Source organism: Mercenaria mercenaria, chromosome 1 (genome assembly GCF_021730395.1).
Source record: "Mercenaria mercenaria strain notata chromosome 1, MADL_Memer_1, whole genome shotgun sequence".
Lineage (NCBI taxonomy): Eukaryota > Metazoa > Mollusca > Bivalvia > Venerida > Veneridae > Mercenaria > Mercenaria mercenaria.
In genome coordinates, this window is record NC_069361.1 from 54,544,335 (window position 1) to 54,565,561 (window position 21,227).

Sequence of the window (21,227 nt, forward strand, 5' to 3'; positions counted from 1 at the left end):
AGAATATTTCGTCGTTTATTGTTCATGCAAATCACGATCTGGCTTATGAAATACACGAAGCAGTATAATGTTAGTAGTGACAGGTGAATAAGTTTCGGGCAGGTTGCGCACGTGATATGCTACTTACGTGTAACATCCATTCACTTTGGAAAGATATAACGTGAGTATAGATTTTGTTATTTGAAATTAAGATTGTGTTAAGTAACAGCCAAATTAAATTAAGACATATGTAACAAAAGTTCTCACTTTTATATTTCAAGTTTTCATCTAATGAGGAGAAGCATGTTTTAACAGGCTTGGGCTCGTATTTTCTGCTAAGATTCATCACTGTAACACGTTTTAAGAATATGTGAATTTATAAGGACCTTTTACTAGTCAAAATATCGGAAATTGATCAAATGCTACATTATTAAATTGTGTTAGAGTTATCAAATAGGCCTATATAATTACATGCATCACTAAAAAAAGCTTGTCCCCTAGGAAAGTAGTGACTGAAAATACTGCCTGAAATTAATTAAACACATGTTCTTAGTACGAGAAGCATTTGAAAAGTAATAACAAAGTCTACTATTTTTACCATTTGCACGTCCATTCAACAGTGTTGCATATCAATTGAAAGAATATTGATTTTTCAGTCCAACTGACCGAAAGTGTCACTAGAATCACGTTCAAAATCACATTTAATAAGCAGTTGAAATACACGCAGTATATCATACTGTTGAAACAAATGGCTACACGTAGCTGCAATCTTCGCAAGTAGCAAAGGACGTATTATAACATACGCGGACTTCTTAGCATCGGCGCAACAGAAATCAAAGCCGACTTAAACAAAGTGTAAAGTGCGCTGCCATACCGTACTATTGCCCAATTCGTATCTCTCTTTAAAGATGCATCAGAAAATAAACATTTGTTTTTGTAATTTTCATGACAGTACATGGTTTGCTTTAAAACGAGAGAAATAAAAAGTACAAATTTACTGTGACATATCTAAAGCCAAAACAATGTGTTTTACGTTAAAAGATATTATTAAAGTAATGTAGAAATTGCATTTTTATGACATATTGAGTTAGTTTCTGCAGTGTACAACAGTTATTATTTCATGTTTTAAATCTGTACTGAAAAGAAAATGATTAAATAAGTTTGCAGACGAAGTTGTGAAAGTACATCTATTCAGTGAGGGTCTGAACTGTCCACATGCCATCTTGTTGAATAGCTGTATTATAACAGTATTATCAGAATGATTTGCACCAACTTCATGTGGGAGTAAAAATAAGTATCTGCGTTTCGGTGGGTCTTTTAAGAGGGGAGAACAAGCACCAAAGATGAGACCCGTCCTGTGCGCCCTCTGACAACTGCGTCTGACATAGACATGATAATCGAGAACGATGCAAGATGCAGATTAGGGCAGATAGTTGGGCCTTACTTAATCAGCGGGTTTTCTGATTTTAAAAGAAAGACTAAACATGTAAAAGTCTGTACACGCTGGATACCGCATTTATTGACCCCTGAGCAAAAGAGGGAGAGGGTACAAAAAGCTTCCGCCCTGTTAGTCAAAATATAAAACACGAAATCTAGGTGTATCAGAGATATTGTTACAAGTGATGAGACGTGGCGCTGACAATAAAGAAAATAATAAATTGTTGGAAGGTGAAAACAACGAGAGGCCTGTTATTGCTCGGCAGCTCAGAATCGTTAAGCGGGTTATATTTGCCGTGTCCATGAACACAATAGTGTTACTGATAAATTTTACAAAGAAAATGTCCTCTCTACTGTTCTCGACCACAACACAGTACAGCAAAGTGTCCATGGACAGGGCAAGTGGCACCAGGCTGCTACATGACAACGCCTCGGCCAGTCGTTAAGCCGTAGGAATACCTCTGGCAGAATTATACTGAGGTCTTAACACATTCATCATATAGCCCTGATCTCTCATAATGTGACTTTTGGTTGAACCCATAAATGTTTAAAGAGGCGGACGCGCAGCGCAGTTTGAAACGCACCATAAACAGTATACCTAAAGGTCACCTCCAAAATGTATTTTCTCAGTGGCTTTTGCGCCTGGAACAATGTGTACAGTCAGGCGGAGAGTTTTTTGAATGTCTCACATAGTCGTAATTTGGAAAATGACTGAGGAAAATGACTGAGGTATTGATAGCCCGTCAATGTTACCAGTACTTTTAAAACGCTCCTTGTATAAAACGACGGTTTGGAGACTTTACTCTGTATGTCTGAGGATTACTATATTTAGAATGACAGTATCCTTTATTTCAAGGATGACCTCACTACGTTATAAATAGAAAGGAACTGAATTCATGCGAAATTTTAGAAACGGAAATTCACCTACTGACTATATATATACGAAGCTGACTCTTAATCCGATCACGAGCATGTTTGCAAACATTGAACGTCGGTTACACGGCCCAAACGGGGAGTGTGAAAATTAATACTTTATGCCAAATAGTCTTTCTTTCAAATGCTACTTATTAAAATGTAAGTTATATACAGTTCATACATATATACATAACGACAAATATTAATTAATGTAAAAGGGTCTAATGCATTAATAAAACAAACGAGGAAACTACTTTTCAAACATGATCAACGTATTATTGATGAAACTATTTACCTATCGTTAGTTGCAACATTAACTAATATTGCTATTCTACTAATAGACCTTTTGGTCGCTACGATTGTTGTGGAAATTTGATTTTCATGCGCATGCGCTCTTTATGTGTGGCAAAAAGACAGCTGAACAATAAGTAAACCTATATAAAATCATCATTATATTTCCATTTGGTTTACCGCAATAAAGCTGATTTTAATCAAACAATTTATTTTACAGAATCTTTTCATTAAGAAATAATAAACATGTCCCCATATTCTTTCAGTTAATAAAATATTGGCAGGAGTTCGGATGCAAAATAATTAAATCACGAGTGCTGCACTCGTGATTTAATATTGGCATCCGAACGACTGCCCATATTTTATTAACTGATAAGATTATTGGAACATATTTATTAATTCGATTCTAACCTCGAACATTCTTTGCATTTTACGGCACTGCATTTTAGCTTGATACGCCATTTGGCTGATCATATGCTATTATAAAAACCTCCCCATGATTGGACAGTGTTGCATATCGGAATTTTCCAATATTCAGTAAATTTTAATTAAAGTACTAAGTAGTTACTGCTGTGAAAATATTATTTCCAATAACATATTAAGTCGGAAAAGATCTGAAGTAGATTCACAATTTATCTATGCTGTTTCTAAAAATAGTACATGTCACCATTGATGACACTGCAACATACACACCAGAAAATTGCGGCATATAAACACGCTAACACTGACAGAACCATGAATTATATTTTATTTACTGTAAAAGTAGAATTTAGTTGACATTTGTGGTGCCTACAATGCAAAAAACACGAGTCGACCAGATATATATATGCACTGATGTTGAAATTCAAAAATTACCGGTACATGTACATGTACTGTGTAGACTGGATGAAACTTTTTCTTACGGTAAAAATATAAACAAATAAATTCTTCAATTAGAAACTATTTGTTTCAGAAAATTTGATGTACTTGAAAAAATCGAGTATATAGTAGGCATAAAACGAAAGCAGAGTAGAAGTTACAATTGATTAACAGAATATAGACAAGTTTGTGAAAGAGTTTGAATCGGACATCTAAAGCAACTAGTTAGAATGCCTGAGCGTACATGGAGGCGTTATGGTAAAACAGATCAGTTTGAATCGTATAAACAAGTAAGAAATGAATACAATTTTGAAATCAAACGTCAAAAGAGAAACACACTCGGTGAAAAGATAGAACACGCTAAAGGTGGTTCCAAGACTCTGTATGGATTGGTATCTTAGCTAACTGGTACCAAATCTGAAAACCCGCTGCCTCAAGGAGAGTGTAATAATTCATTGGCAGAAAATTTTACTGACTTTTTCATGGCAAAAATCTCAAAAATACGTCAATCCCTAAGTGAATACCAAAACTTTAAACCTCAAGTAAAGGATTTACAAAGTTTAAACAAATTTAATGAATTGACACAAGATGAAGTGACAATTCTCATCAATAAATTGAATACTAAGTCTTCAGAGTTAGATATTTTGCCAACACGTATTCTGAAATCACATGTAGATGAACGTCTCTCTCGCACCACTAAATTGGTGAATCTCTCAGTACAACAAGGTGTTTTCCCTGTGAAATACAAACAAGCAGTTGTTAGACCTCTGCTAAAAAAAGCCGGTCTTGAACTACAGCTTTCCAATTACCGTCCTGTGAGTAATTTATAATTTTTATCAAAACTTATTGAGAAAGCTGTTCTTTACAGATTAAACAAACATGTAAGTCAAAACAGTATTTTGCCTAAGAACCAGTCTGCATACAGGAAATACCATTCCTGTGAATCTGCGCTACTTCGCTTAGTCAATGATCTTCTAGGTGGTATGGAGAAAAAAGAAGTCACGGCCCTTATTGCGATTGACTTACGTGCGGCAGTTGACACTGTCGACCACGACATTCTTCTAGATGACCTAAAAGCACAATATGGCGTCTGTGATACAGCTCTTCAATGGGTAGACTCCTATTTAAGGCCTCGTGCTTGTAAGATTAATATCAACAATGTATATTCATCAGACCGCCATCTTGAATGCACTGTGCCCCAGGGCAGTTGCCTTGCTCCTTGGCTGTATTCCACCTATGCTGGAACTCTTTTGAAGTCATTCCAAAATCCATATCAGTCTACGGTTTTGCTGATGATCATATAGCAAATAAAAGCTTTCGTCCTACATCTGTTTCCGTAGAATCACAAGCGTCGGAGACCTTGAAAAGTGCGCAGTTATAATCAACGACTGGATGAATAGAAAAACTGGAAATGAACACTTACAAAATTGAATTTATTATGTTTGCAAGTAGACCTCAATTGAAAAAAAAGTTTTACAAATCCCATTAACATTGCTGGAGATGATGTCAAACGTGAAAGCACAATTAGATATCTCGGTGCATTTCTTGACGAAACCTTGAACTTTAAAGATCATGTAAATCTATAATCTTTAAAGATCTATATAAAGTAAATTGCTATCATAAATCTTAAGTCAAATTATTTACTCATAAGTATACAGAAAGTCTTGATTGGAGGCCCTTCCATGAAATATAAGAATGTTACATTTCTCTTTCGGTGCCTTACATAATTGTTTATTTGTACTTTCATTCAACTTCATTTTAATGACTTCTTTGGTAAACCGAAAATCTGTCGGTAACTTATGTAATTTATTAGCTCTACAATGTTATATAAACCGGTTATTTAAAAATCAAGTAAAGGGGGAGACCTAAGCTAAAATGAGTTGAGTGGTCTTTGCATTTGGGTTTAACAGAATTTAGTTAAATATTATTTAGAAATTCTGAAATGACATTTATAATTCTTGGAATTCTTAAATGTTTATCTAGAAGAATGGAAGTTTATATCTGAAAATCCACTAAAGTGTAAATAAAATCATGACACATATGTATTCGTTGTTGATGACTGCGAGGTGTTAGTAATGGAAATAAAGAGGGACCATCACCCACCCCAAAGAGCCCCACAGAGTCCAGAGTTGTAACAATATATATTATCTCTAATTTTTATCTCTATTATTTTCATATCGAAAATGCATCGTGTGCAGAAGTCACTAACCTTTAATTGAAGAAGAAAAAAGACGAAATTGATAGAATAATTATGATAAACTGAAATTCCGCAAGAAAGATTAAACATCGTCTGACAGCAGATAAAGAATGCAAGTGTAGAACACCCCTCCCAGCTACCCGCCTCTTTCTATTAAATCTGACCTCTGCATTCACCATCCCAACCACTTTGTTACTGTCAAATAAGAACTTTAAAATTTAAAGAATAAACTGAAACAAAAATATGATAATTTTAAGATGACAATTACCTTTTTGAATACGGAGTGAATTGATCCCTATTTTGGTATAATTGAACTTTGTCCGTGTTTGTTAAATTTAGCATGAGGGACTTTTAATTTACATATATGCGTGTGTGGTTGGGGGAAGGGTACATCAGTTTGGAATTAATACGTCATCCAGTTGAAAAAAAAATGAAATTCTATTAATTGAAAAGGTGGGGGGTCCCAGTTAGGTGTCTGCGCAAAATGTTTTTTGATTTTATTTATACTTTGTGGTAATATACCTACATGTATTAAGTTTCATTAACAAGTGTTACTTTTACCAGTTTTGACTTACTTTTATAGATATTCACATTTAAAGTGGGTGGGGTAATCTGACATGTGACCAGCCAGAAACACGATTTCTGTTATTCTTTTAAAAATGGTTCTAATTTTTTACCTGAAACTTTCATGATAAAATAACTATGCAAAGGACATTCACACAACTTGTTGCATTTTAAATTGTACTGAATACTTTTTTCAGCACAGAGCCACAAAGTGGTCTAATCAAATTTACTGATTTTCAATGGACGAACTTTACCAAAAAGCTAAAACATTTTTCATTAGTTGAGATATTAAGGTGTTATTTTCAGCAGATATTGTAAACTAAATAAACATTTAAATGACAGTATATCAGTACACTCTGATTAATATTGGAAGAGTGGTACACTCTCAAACTGGGAAAAAGTGGGTGGGGTAAATAAATATTCGAAGCAACACTACAAAAAATGTGCAGTTGTTAAGCAATGGCCTTAGGTTGTCTATTACTATTTTAATTTTATTAAATACATCATTGATTGATAAATTTTAACCAAAAAAAATCCCGCTTTATACATGTGTGTCATGGAAAAAGCATGGACCTTGAACATGACATGTAGACAAACCAAATTAACCCTGAAAGCTCAAAGTATTTAACAAAAGGTTTTGCCTGAGGCAGTATATTTTGAGGAAAGCTATTGTTCAAATTTACATTAAATTTTCTGCATTGATTTTTCCATGGCACACATGGATAAAGTCTTATTAAAGAGAAAAATGTTTTGTTGAAATTTATCAACCAAATCTGTATTTTATTATAACTAGAATGTGTCTGTAGGACACAGGGTATGCCCCCTCCCCTCCCCACCCCACCCTCCCCCACCGGTACATTTGTCACAAATAAGGGGAAATGATTCAAATGTTTACAGTCTTAATGGGGTATAGCCTCAAAAAAATATGAAAAGGATTCATAATTCTATACCATATACTTTTTGAGCTATGAGCATCACAAACGAAAATCCACTATTTTGGCTATTTCAAGAACAATAACTCTGTAATGAATGCTAAAATTCTCAAGAAGAATGCCATGTGTGCAAAGGTCACATTATGATAAAAACTCAAGCAAGGTTTCATGAATTTACATTTAAATACTTCTGAGTAAGGCACCGAGAATACTTCTGAGTAAGGCACATAATTAGGTAAAAATGTGCATTTTTTTACTATTTCAGGGGCCATAACTCTGGAAATAGGGGGCAGACCCAGATAAAAAAAATAGTAGGTACGCAAGTTCATATCATGATAAACACTCATCAATTTATATCAAATACTTTTTGAGCTAGGCGTGTCATAAGGTGAAAATGTGCATTTTTGACTATTTCAGGGGCCATAACTCTAGAAATAGGGCGCGGACCCAGATTAAAAATAGGAGATGCGCAAGTTCATATCATGATTAAGACTAATGCAAGGTTTTATGAATCTATATCAAGTATTTTTTGAGCTAGCGAGTCACAAGGTGAAAATGTGCATTTTTTACTATTTCAGGGGCCATAACTGTAGAAATAGGGGCGGAGCCAGACAAAAATAGAAGGTGTGCAAGTTCATATCATAACAAAGACTCATGCAAGATTTCATCAATTTATATCAAATACTTTTAGAGCTAGGGGTGACACAAGGTGAAAATGTGCATTTTTACTATTTCAGGGGCAGTAACTCTAAAATTAGGGGGCGGTGCCAGACGAAAAATAGAAGGTGCGCAAGTTCATATCATGATAAAGACTCTTGCAAGGTTTCATCACTTTATATCAAATACTTTTTGAGGTAGTCGCGTCACGAACTTATGACGGATGGACGGACGGACGGACGGATGGACGGACGGACGCACGGACAAGAGCAAATCTATATGCCCCAACACACATTGGGGGCACAATTAAGATAGAAATAGACAATCTGAGGCCATTTCGTAACAACTGCACAATTTTTGTAGTGTTGCTTCGAATATTTATTTACCCCACCCACTTTTTCCCAGTTTGAGAGTGTACCACTCTTCCAATATTAATCAGAGTGTACTGATATACTGTCATTTTAATGTTTATTTAGTTTACAATATCTGCTGAAAATAACACCTTAATATCTTAACTAATGAAAAATGTTTTAGCTTTTTGGTAAAGTTCGTACATTGAAAATCAGTAAATTTGATTAGACCACTTTGTGGCTCTGTGCTGAAAAAAGTATTCAGTACAATTTAAAATGCAACAAGTTGTGTGAATGTCCTTTGCATAGTTATTTTATCATGAAAGTTTCAGGTAAAAAGTTATAATCATTTTTAAAAGAATAACAGAAATCGTGTTTCTGGCTGGTCACATGTCAGATTACCCCACCCACTTTAAATGTGAATATCTATAAAAGTAAGTCAAAACTGGTAACAGTAATACTTGTTAATGAAACTTAATACATGTAGGTATATTACCATAAAGTATAAATAAAATCAAAAAACATTTTGCGCAGACACCTAACTGGGACCCCACTTTCATTTAATTTCGACTTTCAAGTAGATTAGTAGTATCATGTATGCTAACTGCGCCAGGTGGTAAGTTCTGTGAGATCATATGTTAGGAAATCAAACACAAGCTTTTTCAAATCATAGAAAATATCATATTCTTTTTTGTTAAGTTTTCTTAACTATAAATGCGATATTACCTTAACGCAGTTTATATTGTGCGGTCATGTCTTTTTGCACTCGTAGAGTGCGCATGCGTGAAAATGTACTCCCGTTGCTAAGGAAAAAGCTATCTGCAAAAAGGTCTATAGAAAACAGGGTTTCATAAAATAAAAACATGCTAAATTTTGTTATACACATAATGATACAATGTTGTAAAATGAAAAATAGTAAGTTATTACTTTTAAGAAAAATGCATGCATAACATAAACAGTATTACGAAATTACTTTTCATATACTTTCACAACTAAATGATTCCACTGTTCCGCGTCCATGCGCAGTCGTGCCTAAATTTCTATTACTCTCATGTTTACCCTTACAAGATTATGGAAGTTCAAAAATCTAAACAATTGCGGGAGCTCCCTCTTTAAAGGGCTTTTTTTATATGAAAAGAGGCAATATTAATTTCGGCAGATTTTTGTTTTGGTAAATTTAATTAACACTAAGGTCTTCCAAAATAAATACAGAAAAAGTTTGTATTTGACATCATACAAAAAAAATGTAAAAGAAAATGAAACTTTTTATGTATGTCACAAATTGACATACGGGCCTTATTTTATCTGTATTGTAAATGCAAGTATTGCATCATCTTTTTGTAAATTTTTGAGTTATTGAGGTAAATGTCAGATTTCACGCATAAAATACCTCTAATGTTTTTCTGTATTTCATAACTTAAATTTCCATGTAAATTTCATTAAATTCGGTTCAGTAACAAGAAAATTGATATTTTATAAACTGCAGTAATTCATGTTTTTATCCCCAAAACCACTATAATGGGCCTCAAATTGTCAAATTGGGCCATGAAATTTAGCGGGACATTACCCTTTAAATAGACTGGACTAGATATGCCTTGGGCACACCACATTCCGACATTATAGACGAATCTATGTCTGAATTATTTTCTTGCTAGAAATTTATGCTCGATCGAGCTTCTTCCGCCAGACGATTTTCCTGGTGATGTCATAACCCGGAAGTACAATGCCCGAGGTTCACTTGTCTTCACTCGCCTGGATGTGATATTCCCAGCGCAGAGCTTACGTCCCATGGTTGTGCCGTAAACCGCAAAGACGCTGATTTTTGTTATCCTCTGAAGTCAGCTCAGGGATGCAACCACCTACCACCATAGGGAGCCAATACGGAATCAACGTATTCACGGTTTGAAGGGACTTTATTTCAAGATACGTTTTGATATTGTTTGTGCTACTTAAAGTTCGCAATTAAATTAAAGAACTGTGACACGTCACTTTAGAATGGAACTGTAAGATCTTTTGTATCCGGAGATACTGAATTTTGATTTTTTTTTCTTTCTTATAATCAGTTTTTTTTTTCATATCATCTATGCATTGTTAATAATCATCTTATGTAAATAAATTTGTAAATATTGTAAAGGGTGTTGATTTGTTTTGATGGTTACTGTCGCCGGTACGGCCTTTCCTGTCACAATGTAAATGATATAAAACAGTGAGCTTAACAGAGATAGAACACTATTATTAATTGAAAGCTTTACCGCCAAAGACGCTAGTTCTCCGTGGGATGGTGACTATTCATCTAAACATAATGTGTCTTGATTATATATTGTACTCATTTTGTTTAGAGGAGTTTCGCTCAAACTCTCGCCGCTCTCTCTCTCCCTCTCCCTCTCTCTCTCTCTCTCTCTCTCTCTCTCTCTCTCTCTCTATTTACAAGTCACATTATAGGTATATAAACACCACTTAAGTCTATTCCTCAAAAACATCTAGCTAACACTTGAACAGCAAACTTATCTTTATAATAAGGTTATTGAATGTGCGTTTTATTTGATCAATTGTCTTTGTATTAAGATACATCTGCCAATTTATCTGATTTTATTTTATTTGATAGTTTATTTTGCAATTATCATTAAAGTGTGATATGCTTAAATCATACATTATTTGTATGATAAAATCTTAATGTAATGTCAAAAACAGTTAATTACTTGAGAATGGCGGCAAGCTTATTAATTTTACGCCTAATAGCTATTTGTATCGGATATTATGACTGCTTGTTTAACTCAATTTAATATCACATTATAATTTTTGTGTTATTTTGAGATATCGTAGATATGTTTCATTTTATAATTATTCTTCAATGTATAGAATTACTATTAATTGAATGGTCGAAAGGATTGCAGTAAATACAATCCAAAGTAGGAATGGCACTAGTGACCCAATAATTACCCCAAAATAAATCAAAATGCCCCCGTCTGTCACCTGCACAAAGTCTTAAGATTTGGATGAATTTATGAACTGATTCACAATAGAATAATTATGTCCTTTCTTTATTATTGGTAAATCACATATTTTGAATAGCTAAGATTATTGGCAAGAGGAGCTACATGGAAACTACTTTACATGTATTATGATTCCAAAGACCTTAAATTAATTTATATGGAATACTTTTTGGTAGTGTTGTTTGGCTTGAGTAGTCGACGAAAGTCCCTTTCTGGAATGGAAGGAACACCTGATTACTAGCCTATTCTATGGCCGGAGTAATATTTCCCAGTATCAATTTGAGTAATCATCCAACAATACTATAAACAGTTGTCGGATATCAGCCGCGACCGGGAATCGAAACGGGATTGATGGCTTTGTAGTTCAACCTGCTAATAACTACGCCAGTTACCATCCCCTCAACGTCCCCCACCCCTATCCATTTTCTTTTACACAGAAGAAAGGAAGACTAAAGTTGAGACATTTTAAAATGTCCCTTCTGAACGTAAATTCATTATGAACTTGTTCTGTATACACGTTCTATTCTGTCAATAATTATGTTTAAAATGACACGTCATCCACCTGTTTATTTACTATTGGAGGAAAAAATAATATAAGGAATTCAGAAAACGTATTGCTTGAAATAAGCTTTTAGATAAACGGCATATACCGAGCTAATCTTTCAACAATTTGTACACTGGAAAAACTGTAGAGGTCTAAAAGCCTAAAAATATAAACATTTATATGTTCTGAAGTAACGATATCCGGTTTAAACAACCAACATTCTTTCAGAAAACGATGATAGTACCTTGTCAAATCCCACACCCATCTGTAATACTTAAGAACCTTCTGTCTTCAAAATATATTGAAATCGTAGGCTACACGTCTTTGAAGGCAAGCCCGGAAATGACATATCCGACATTTTAAGTGTGCGGAAAATCGTCACGATTTTCATCATTTAATCTATAATAAATGAAGAAGAAATTATTGATGTGAGAAAACTTTGCTATTTTATCCTCTGTCAGTATTTTTGTTGTTAACAAAAATTCTGTGGCCGGAAGATATCCCACGATAATTATACGAAGAAGGTTTGCTTTAACTTTAAATAAAATCCAGGCCTTGTTTGACATCAAATCCTTAAATTTGACCTCAAAGTCAGTTTTTGAATAAATTTCGAGATAACGTTACGAAAAACTAATTGATAGTTTATATTTAAAACAGACTAATGTGAAACAGCCGACAGACTTATTCATCAGGTCACTCACCCGCGGAAACTAGGTCTTGTATTTAATTATATGCATGAGCTTCTCATGCCTTTATGGTTTTGTAACTCTAAAACATAGGTAGGACAGCTCCAGTAATTACTATAGACCTCTTATTATTATAATAAGCGGTATGTAAGTTAATTATAAGTATCTTCCAAACAAAAGGTCGTTAGGAAATGCAGAATATTGTGTCAGTAAGCAGACATCCAGTATCTCGCTCCTTGATATGGAACAGTAAGAACACAGTTATTTAGATAACATGGTCAATAAAGTTAACACAGTAAACTACAAAATGTATAAAGATCACATAAAAACTAAATCACTAACACAATACAAGGAAATTGAACAACTGAATGAAGAATAAATATATGTTAGATAGTGAAGATTTGACAAGCTACATATTACTACAAGAAAAGCGTGTAACATAATTCTACAGATTGAAAATAAAATATTCTAAAATGGCTTTCTGCTAAGATAAACGTCACAACGTAATAGCTCTTATAGCGACATTCCAGCATCCTACTCCTTGGAGCCCCATGCCCCAACATCCACTGCCGGGCGTTACTTCATCATCACGCTTTGGCACCTGGGAAGAGTCACCAACATCCCGTTTGCCAACTGTGGATGCCTTCCATACGTTAATGAATTATATACCCAGAAAAAGGTTTCAAACCAACAACGGTGGTGGACAAGTGACTTCAGGTCAACGACCTTTTACTACTCAATCACAACGGTCCTTAAATACTATCTCGTTTAAAAAGACAAAGCTAGTGTTGAGAAATCCAACATTTTTTTCTGATATATAAGTCTATTTTGAAAAAAAATGTCCTTAACTACATTAGTGAGCTTAAACAGTATTATCATGTTTTAACACTAATGTATTAATACCCTGAAATCTCGAAAATAAGCCGGTTTTGAAAATAAGCCAGTCTCGAAAATAAGCCATCATAACACTTCAGACAAAACGGGCTCATAAATTGGCCGCATTCAAAAATAAGCCGCCCATTTTGTTTTGGTATCTGTAATAGTATTAATGACTTTGATAGGACACCATGTAAGATAGCAAAAGTTGCCAGCGTGTACAAAGGAAATTTATTTCCACATGTATTAGCAATTAAACATACTTTGGAATTAAGATAAAACAATTAAAACAATGCAAGTTGTGCTGATTTTTAAAACCATGGACAAATTGAAACTTAAAAGCAATAAAATTACTGTCTCAAACACTTCTTGTCACGTCAGTTCTACTAATTATCATAACCGATTTTTACAACACAATGCAGTGTTTAACACCTATGTGTAAGTTACTCATACCCGTTGGCCAATTAAATCATCTAGGTGTATTTGATTGTTAGACAAGACAAAACTGTTTAATGGGTAATTATCTGTTAGCTTCGGATTATTTTCATAAAGAAATTGTAAGAAAACAGGTATGACAAAAGTATAAGTATTTACCAATGTCGATCGTTTTACTAATAAGCTAAAAATAAGACCTCCGTATCTTCAGTGGGTCGGTACTCGAAAATACGCCGGTTTTAAACCGTTACTGAAAATATGTACTCAAAAGTTCGCCGGACTCTAAAATAAGCCGGTCTCGATAATAAGCGACCAAATACTTACGAAAATTTAAAATAAGCCGCGGCTTATTTTCGGGATTTCAAGATATGCTCATAATAACTTCAATCTATATCTCTTATCATTCAAATGAATGATATAGTTTACAATATATAAAAGGACATCTTTAGCAACTTAGGAGAATTACTGTGCTCTACTTAAATACCACAAGTTAGAATGTCATAGTTTGTCAAACAGTTCATTGTATGACTTGCAATTGTGTTTCATAAGAAAACAAATTGCACAGTTGGCTTCATATGTAAGGGATTCATCCGGCGAGGAATAATTTTACTAGTCACTTACTGGTTGAAAACTGGGGTATCCGTGGCCGAGTGGTTAAGGTTGCTAACTTCAAATCACTTACCCCTCACCGATGTTGGTTCGAGCCTTACTCTGGGGATTGAATTCTTCATGTGAAGATGCCATCGAGCTAGCTTACGGAAGGTAGGTGTTTCTACCCAGGTGCCTGCTTGTAGCTTGTAATGTAATAATGCACGTAGGGGCACCTGGGGTCTTCCTCCTCAATCAAAGCTGGAAAGTCGGCATATGACCTATAACTGTGTTGGTGCGACGTTAAACCCAATAAAAGAAACTGGTTGAAAACCAGTTTAGGTGATTATAAGATTGCGCTTTTCGGTCCTTCATTTCATCCGTCCGTCCGCAATTTCGTATCAAGTCCATTACTCTGTCATTCGTCAGAGTGATTTTAATATTAATGAGCACAAATATTCCCCATGATAATTCGACGTGTCATGCACAACTCCCGGACCCTTAGCTCAAAAGTCAAGGTGACACTAGGAGGTCAAAGGTAAACATGACTTTTTTCCTGTCCGATCTCTAACTCAAGAATCCATGAAGGGATTTAAATACTGCTTTGGTACAGAATTCTGTCATCCTTCAATGGATTACAATATTACTGGGCAAAAATGTTTCCCATAACCTGTAACATCCACAGCCCTAGCTCAAAGGTCCTGGTCGAACTCGAAGATCAAAGTTTGATAGGGATTGTTTTTCCTTTTGGATCCATAACGTTGTCATAGAAAATAGGATTTAAATATTAGTTATAATGTTCTCATAAATGAGACGACGTGTCATGCGCAAACCTGTACCCTTGGCTCAATGTCACACTTTGGAGGCAAAACATAACATAGATTTTTTTCCTGTCCGGTTTGTATTTCAACAATCCTTAACGAGATTTTAATTTTTAACATAATTTGGCACAAATATACTCCCATAATAAGACGACATGTCATGCGCAACACACAGATATCTAGCTCAAAGGTCAAATATCAATTTTCTTCCTTTCTGATCCTTAACTCTGTGATCCATTATGAGACTTTAGTATGACTTGACACAAATGCTCTCAATAATGAAACAATGTGCCTATGCAATACCAAGGCCCCAAAATAAAAGGTCAAGGTCACGCTTGAAGGTCAGAAGTCAACATGTTTTATGGACCAAGTTAAAAATGTGTGTATTTTATTCAGAATTACGTGCTTTTAATATGATGACTTCTTATGTTTATTTCTCATATTTTCAAAACGAAATGTTACATTGTATTAAAATTGAAACTAAAAACGTTTTTATATTTACACAATGTATATATGCTATAGGCAATCAACAACTGTAGATTATATGCAAATCTTGATCAAATGATGTACGATAGCATATTGTGTATGTAATGCAATATTATTGCTTATACATTATTGACAGATATTAGATCATAATGTTATACTGCAGTAACGTAAATTAGTTCCCTATCAGTCAGTTACTGTGTATTGCATGGCAATACTTAATTTACCAGCTCACATATAGCTCACTGTCTTATATGATAAGAACATGGTAGGGGTTGAATGGTGGAGTTTGACGCTAGTAAACTTGTTTACACTCTCGCGTAGTAAGTTTTTCCAAGATTGTACTACAAATGTCCAGTCCTTGTTACCAGTCTAAACAACTGTTTCAATTTATGATTTTATCGTTTCGAATTGTAAAGTTTTAGTCTTTTAATGATTTGTATAAGTTTTAAGTAATTACATTTCTGTGTTATAGGTACTGTTAACCATGAACGATACTTCAAGTCTTCTAAAGGAAATTGGACTGAACGTATGTGGGCATGCAGACAAAAGGTCTTTTAACTTACTCTACAGGGCGGACACTGAGGTCAAAGTAGATGAATTCCATTCCAAATGTGATGGGAAAGGACCAACTGTCACGATTCTTTATTTGAAAAACAACACGATATATGGAGGATACACAAGCAAAGATTGGTCATCGGAGAAGAGGAAAACAAAAGCGGATAAACACGCATTTTTATTCTATAAGAATGATCATGTTGACGAAAAGTGTGATTTCATCCCAATCGCAGAAAAAATGCAGAGTAAAGCTATTACTTGTGATCCCAATTTTGGACCGACATTTGGATGGGGCCTAGTGTTTACGAAAAGTTACGATCTTCAAACATTAAAAAAGGATAGCAAATCGGAGAGTGAATGTAGGGACGGCTCCCTAATTTTGAATGGCGCAATGAACATTGGATGCGCATATAAAACTCAACCTAGAAAAGTCAGGAGGGATATTGTGTCAAACTTGCCTGAAGAAAAAGATGAAAGTGAGACAAGAGGGACTTTGGCGGTTCCAGAGCAAACACACGTTGCAGATCCTTTAATCATAAAACGTATTGTTGTGTATCAAGTTGTAGGTAGGTTAACAACTGTTCGACAATATCATGTTGTTTAGTTTAATATTAATATCAAATCAATCGCAGTAAGTGTCATGAACTCAAAGGACTTCGGACACTATCATATGCTTCTAGCCTACATTTCGAAGGCAAATTCTCATTAAGTATTTAAACAATACCCAAGTCGTTTCAAGTCAATGATAAACCAATGCGTTAGTTAACTTATTACAGCAGAAACTGGTTTGTATCTGTTCCTATCATGATGTTTTTCTTATTTTATCTGGGCCAGGGTATATTTTCTTGAAAAAATTAAATGTTTATTTTCCGTAAAAATATAATGTCATCACATTACCGAAGTTTTAAATATATGAATTCCAGTCGAATAAAGTGACAAAATCTGTTTATTTAAGGAAAAAATAACATTTTAAGATTAAAATCCTATAAATAAATAAAAAATAGAACGATATTTTTGCAAACAACCTGTACTTGATTTATCTATACACTGTTCGTATTGTAAAGTTATTGATGCATTACATGTGTGAATAGGTATACATGTATAAGTGACCGGTCAGTTTTATTACAGTTGTTCAGGTAGTTATTTAAGTACATGTACATGTCTGTATAGTTCTGTTATAAGTGATGGCAGATATTTGCGTGCTGTATAACATTAATACTAAGAAAATGCAGTCATCTTATGAAGACCGTGGGGTTGGTTCTTGCTTGGGACAAAGAAGTATAAAAGGACTTCGGACACTTTCTATATGAATTTGCCTACTCCAAGAGTGAAAAATAAACCACTAAGAAATAAGTATTTAATTACATATGCCATCAAAATACATATTTGAGATTATTTCTTAAAGTCAAATTTTCAATATTTGTTTCATAAAACGGTGATTTTTGTTCTAAATATTATTACGTACCCTGTTATATAGATATAAAAAGTGTTTTGCTTTATACAACATTGTTCCCACCCGTGCATCAAAACCATATTTGGCCAGCATATGTAGATATTAGTTATACACATTTTCTGTGACTATTGTGTTGACGCAAGGGGTGGAACAGTACTTTTAAACAAAAAATATAATTACAGGGTGTTCCCAAATGTAAAGTAACCAATACTTTTTATATTCGTTTTAATAAATTGATAGTCACATATTGATTGTCACATATTTTTACATAAGTTTGTTACTCAAATACTATACAAATGTTTGAAAGGGTACACATAGGCATGTTATACATGTATAGTAGTGAGAGAAGCAAATACTGTGAATTTATTATTATTCGTTGGGTAAAATTTTCATTGGCTTATCCTGGTTGTTTGTTGCAGTAGATTGGCAAATATGTGCTTTAACATACTTGTAACACACCAGGTAATTTTCTGCATGCCCCCCTCCCCTCGCGACGCGCATGAGGATGTAATTTATTTTCCATTTTGTTTTTATTATTTTTTTTCATTTCTTATATATTTTTCATTTCTTTATTTTTTCATCTTCTTATGTGCGTTTATATTTATTTCTTTTAATCACATACTAAATGTCACACGCATTCGTCACTTCATGTTCTTCCTTCTGTGAAAACTGAATTGAAAACTGTTCTTTGCAGCGGACTAGGCCTAAACACCACAAAAAAGAGGCAATATGTGAACAGCAGTTAATCTGATCCTGACTATAGTCTATCCAACAGAAATAATGCTTAGCATTAATATACTGTAATGCATAGGTCAAGAACAGTAGCTTCATGGCAGGTTATATCAGTGATGGATTCACATTCAGTGTGATGCCACGAAAGTGATGACTGCCAAGTCGCTTTCCATGCAGATGGCATATATAAATACGGCTAGACACGAAAACAAACTAAAAGGTCCAGCCGAGTTTCAGGTGGATTTTTTATGCAGCGACCTGCTTCTACTTTAGCCCTACAAATGACACATTTCGAATGTGTTTTGCCAACAACTTCAGCCCTGATTAGACAACATTATCTTTAGATTGGTTGTTGTCAGACTTATCCCGATTTTACTTTTTCCGATACAGCTTCCTTAGGCAAGCCCAACAAAGAACTGTCATTTACATTGCCTTTACATGTTTAAGCCAAATGAGCCGTGCCATGAGAAAACCAACATAGCGGCTTTGTGGTCAGCATGGATCCGGACCAGCCTGGGCATCTGCGCAGTCTGGTCAGGATCCATGCTGTTCCCTTTCAAAGCCTACTGGAATTAGACCAACCGTTAGCAAACAGCATGGATCCTGACTAGTCTGCACATATGCACAGGCTGGTCTGGATCCATGCTGGTCGCAATTGCACTATGTTGGTTTTCTCATGGCGCGGCTCAGATGTTATCTGTGGTACTTATCCCAAGCAAAGAGCTATAAAAATAAATAGATCGGCAACTTGAAAGGCACATAGATGTTTAAAACATAAATATGATTAATGTTCATATTTCAATAGAAATGAAAATACGAAATGTCTACAAAATCATCCTTTTTGTTAACAAACTTGTAAAATTCATTCGAATATATCAAGAAAGGGTATTTAACTATCTTTATTATGCTATTTCAGAAGTCTAGCCCTAGGTCAGTTTTTAGTTAATTTGATAGGCAATCTGAATAGGAAAATGTCCGAGGTCCTTTGAAGTATCTTATTAAATTTAATTCAGTGTTCTGAGCAACTGACTAACTGTATATAGACTTTTAAATTCTTTCTTAATATGTGTAATAACCAAAGCTTATTGTTTAAATACAACTTTTCAGAAAAGCCATGGAGGAAATTCCCAACAGTAAGCTTTTACATTATATTTAGACACACTTCTAAGATAGTATTCAAAACACCAAGAAGATGTTATCGTCTTAATAACAATCGGAACAACGCTTACTTTTCTTATTTCTTTTCAATCTTGCACATTTTGAACTTGAACACAGGAGTCCACAATCATTCCCGAGAGAAAGAAACTGTTCATTCTAGCAATAAATCATTTATCATTTATATAACTCCTTGGTGTACAAAGACAAGTTTACATCATATTTTCACTTTAATATTCTTGAACATTTGTCTCTTTGAACACAATTTTGGCCATCAAAACCGGCGATTATTATCCTAAAGTTATTTTAAACGATCCGTTGTATGTCCAAATACTTAGACTGGTTATAGCAAATTATTGTAAAAGTCATTTAGTTTTGATTCTGTTATTTTCTGTGAATAACACATAGTGGAACCTTACTTATCCGAACATGCTCGGACTAGGAAAGAATTTCGAATTAGTGACGTTTTCGGACTAAAAATGTTTCTATTTTATGACGGAAAATTTATATTGTTTGTTATATATTATGCATATATCCATTTATGTATAACAATGCAAAATATTAAAAGTTTTTACCACTGAATTATATCTAATTCTTCTTTTTCACGAAAATCTGGTTTCATTTTAATATGCTATTTATTATTGATATTGAAGATTAATTGCAGGGTAAAGAAGTAGAAGAAATGAAAAAGCGTCTTGAAGATTTTAAACCGGTACCTGGACTTGGTATAACAAAGTATAACATACTGCTTCTTGGGGCCATTGGATCTGGCAAGTCGAGTTTCTATAACACTCTAGCAACCGTGTTTGCAGGCTCAGTTAAATCACATGCCCCTGTAAGAAGCGCGCAGACCAGTGTTACTAACGAGGTAGTATATTTAACCTTTTCGTTCGCAGTTTATAAGTAAGTTACCAGCACTAATATTTCGTGCTCAATGGTAGCACAGACAACTTTTTATGTATTTTTTTTTCAGCATAAGCATGGTAAAATAAATATTGTGGCGGTTTTGGGTCGTCATTTTTAGGGCTGATATATGTCCTCACACGTTTTATCATGGGCCTCCGTGGCTGGGAAGTCTTGTCCCTCACTATATATATATAGAATAGCACCAAATAATCTATATGTTATTAAACATCTTGTTTGATTTACAAAATAAAAGTGATAGAATAGTGTACGCCTAATCATGTAAAAGTAACGTAGTCTTTTTTTAGCCTTAGATTCCAATTATATCAGTATTGCTAGTATTAAAGCCACAACCTATCGCATTACTGTCTATTTGATGGTTTAATCTTATTTAAGATCTACGCCTATCAACTTAAATCTACAAGTTGAAAGTATCTAAAGCTTCAGATTTTCGACATAAGAGGATTTGATGAATTTAGAGGATATGACCACGAGCTTGAATACATTATCACCGGCAGATTACCAGTTGGATTTCCTGTGAGTTGATAGCGTATATTGCTGCTATTATATTTATTCAATAACAAGTGATACAAGTGATTTTGATTATATATATCAAGGAAATGTTAATTAGACTGCTCTACTAAATAGATGTGTACGACGAAAACAAATTCAATTCAAATTCAATCCACTTGGAATACATTCGTTTATGTGTAGAAGCTATTTAGCTTGTTTACATGTAGTTTTACGCAAGTCCTGGAGTCTTCCTCTCCTAAAGGAAAGCCCCTGTATTGCACTTTAATACTTTTCTATTCATCTATTA

General features: G+C 34.3%; 1 protein-coding gene across 1 annotated transcript; it reads left to right on the top strand.

The window, feature by feature from the left end:
- Window positions 1–18: 18 nt before the first annotated feature.
- On the top strand, window positions 19–20,938 carry LOC128558512 (uncharacterized). The gene is made up of 5 exons (XM_053548064.1): window positions 19–160; window positions 16,082–16,730; window positions 19,457–19,482; window positions 20,169–20,372; window positions 20,804–20,938. The coding sequence occupies exons 2-5, from the start codon at window positions 16,094–16,096 to the stop codon at window positions 20,834–20,836; spliced, it is 900 nt and encodes a 299-aa protein (XP_053404039.1). The 5' UTR covers window positions 19–160; window positions 16,082–16,093; the 3' UTR covers window positions 20,837–20,938.
- Window positions 20,939–21,227: the final 289 nt, after the last annotated feature.

Bases quoted from the DNA above. Each gene is read 5' to 3' on its own strand.
- LOC128558512 (XM_053548064.1), top strand. From the start codon at position 16,094: ATGAACGATACTTCAAGTCTTCTAAAGGAAATTGGACTGAACGTATGT. The intron at 19,483-20,168 runs GTAAGCTTTTAC...GATTAATTGCAG, and splicing joins CATGGAGGAAATTCCCAACA to GGTAAAGAAGTAGAAGAAAT. The intron at 20,373-20,803 runs GTAGTATATTTA...ATCTTATTTAAG, and splicing joins AGACCAGTGTTACTAACGAG to ATCTACGCCTATCAACTTAA.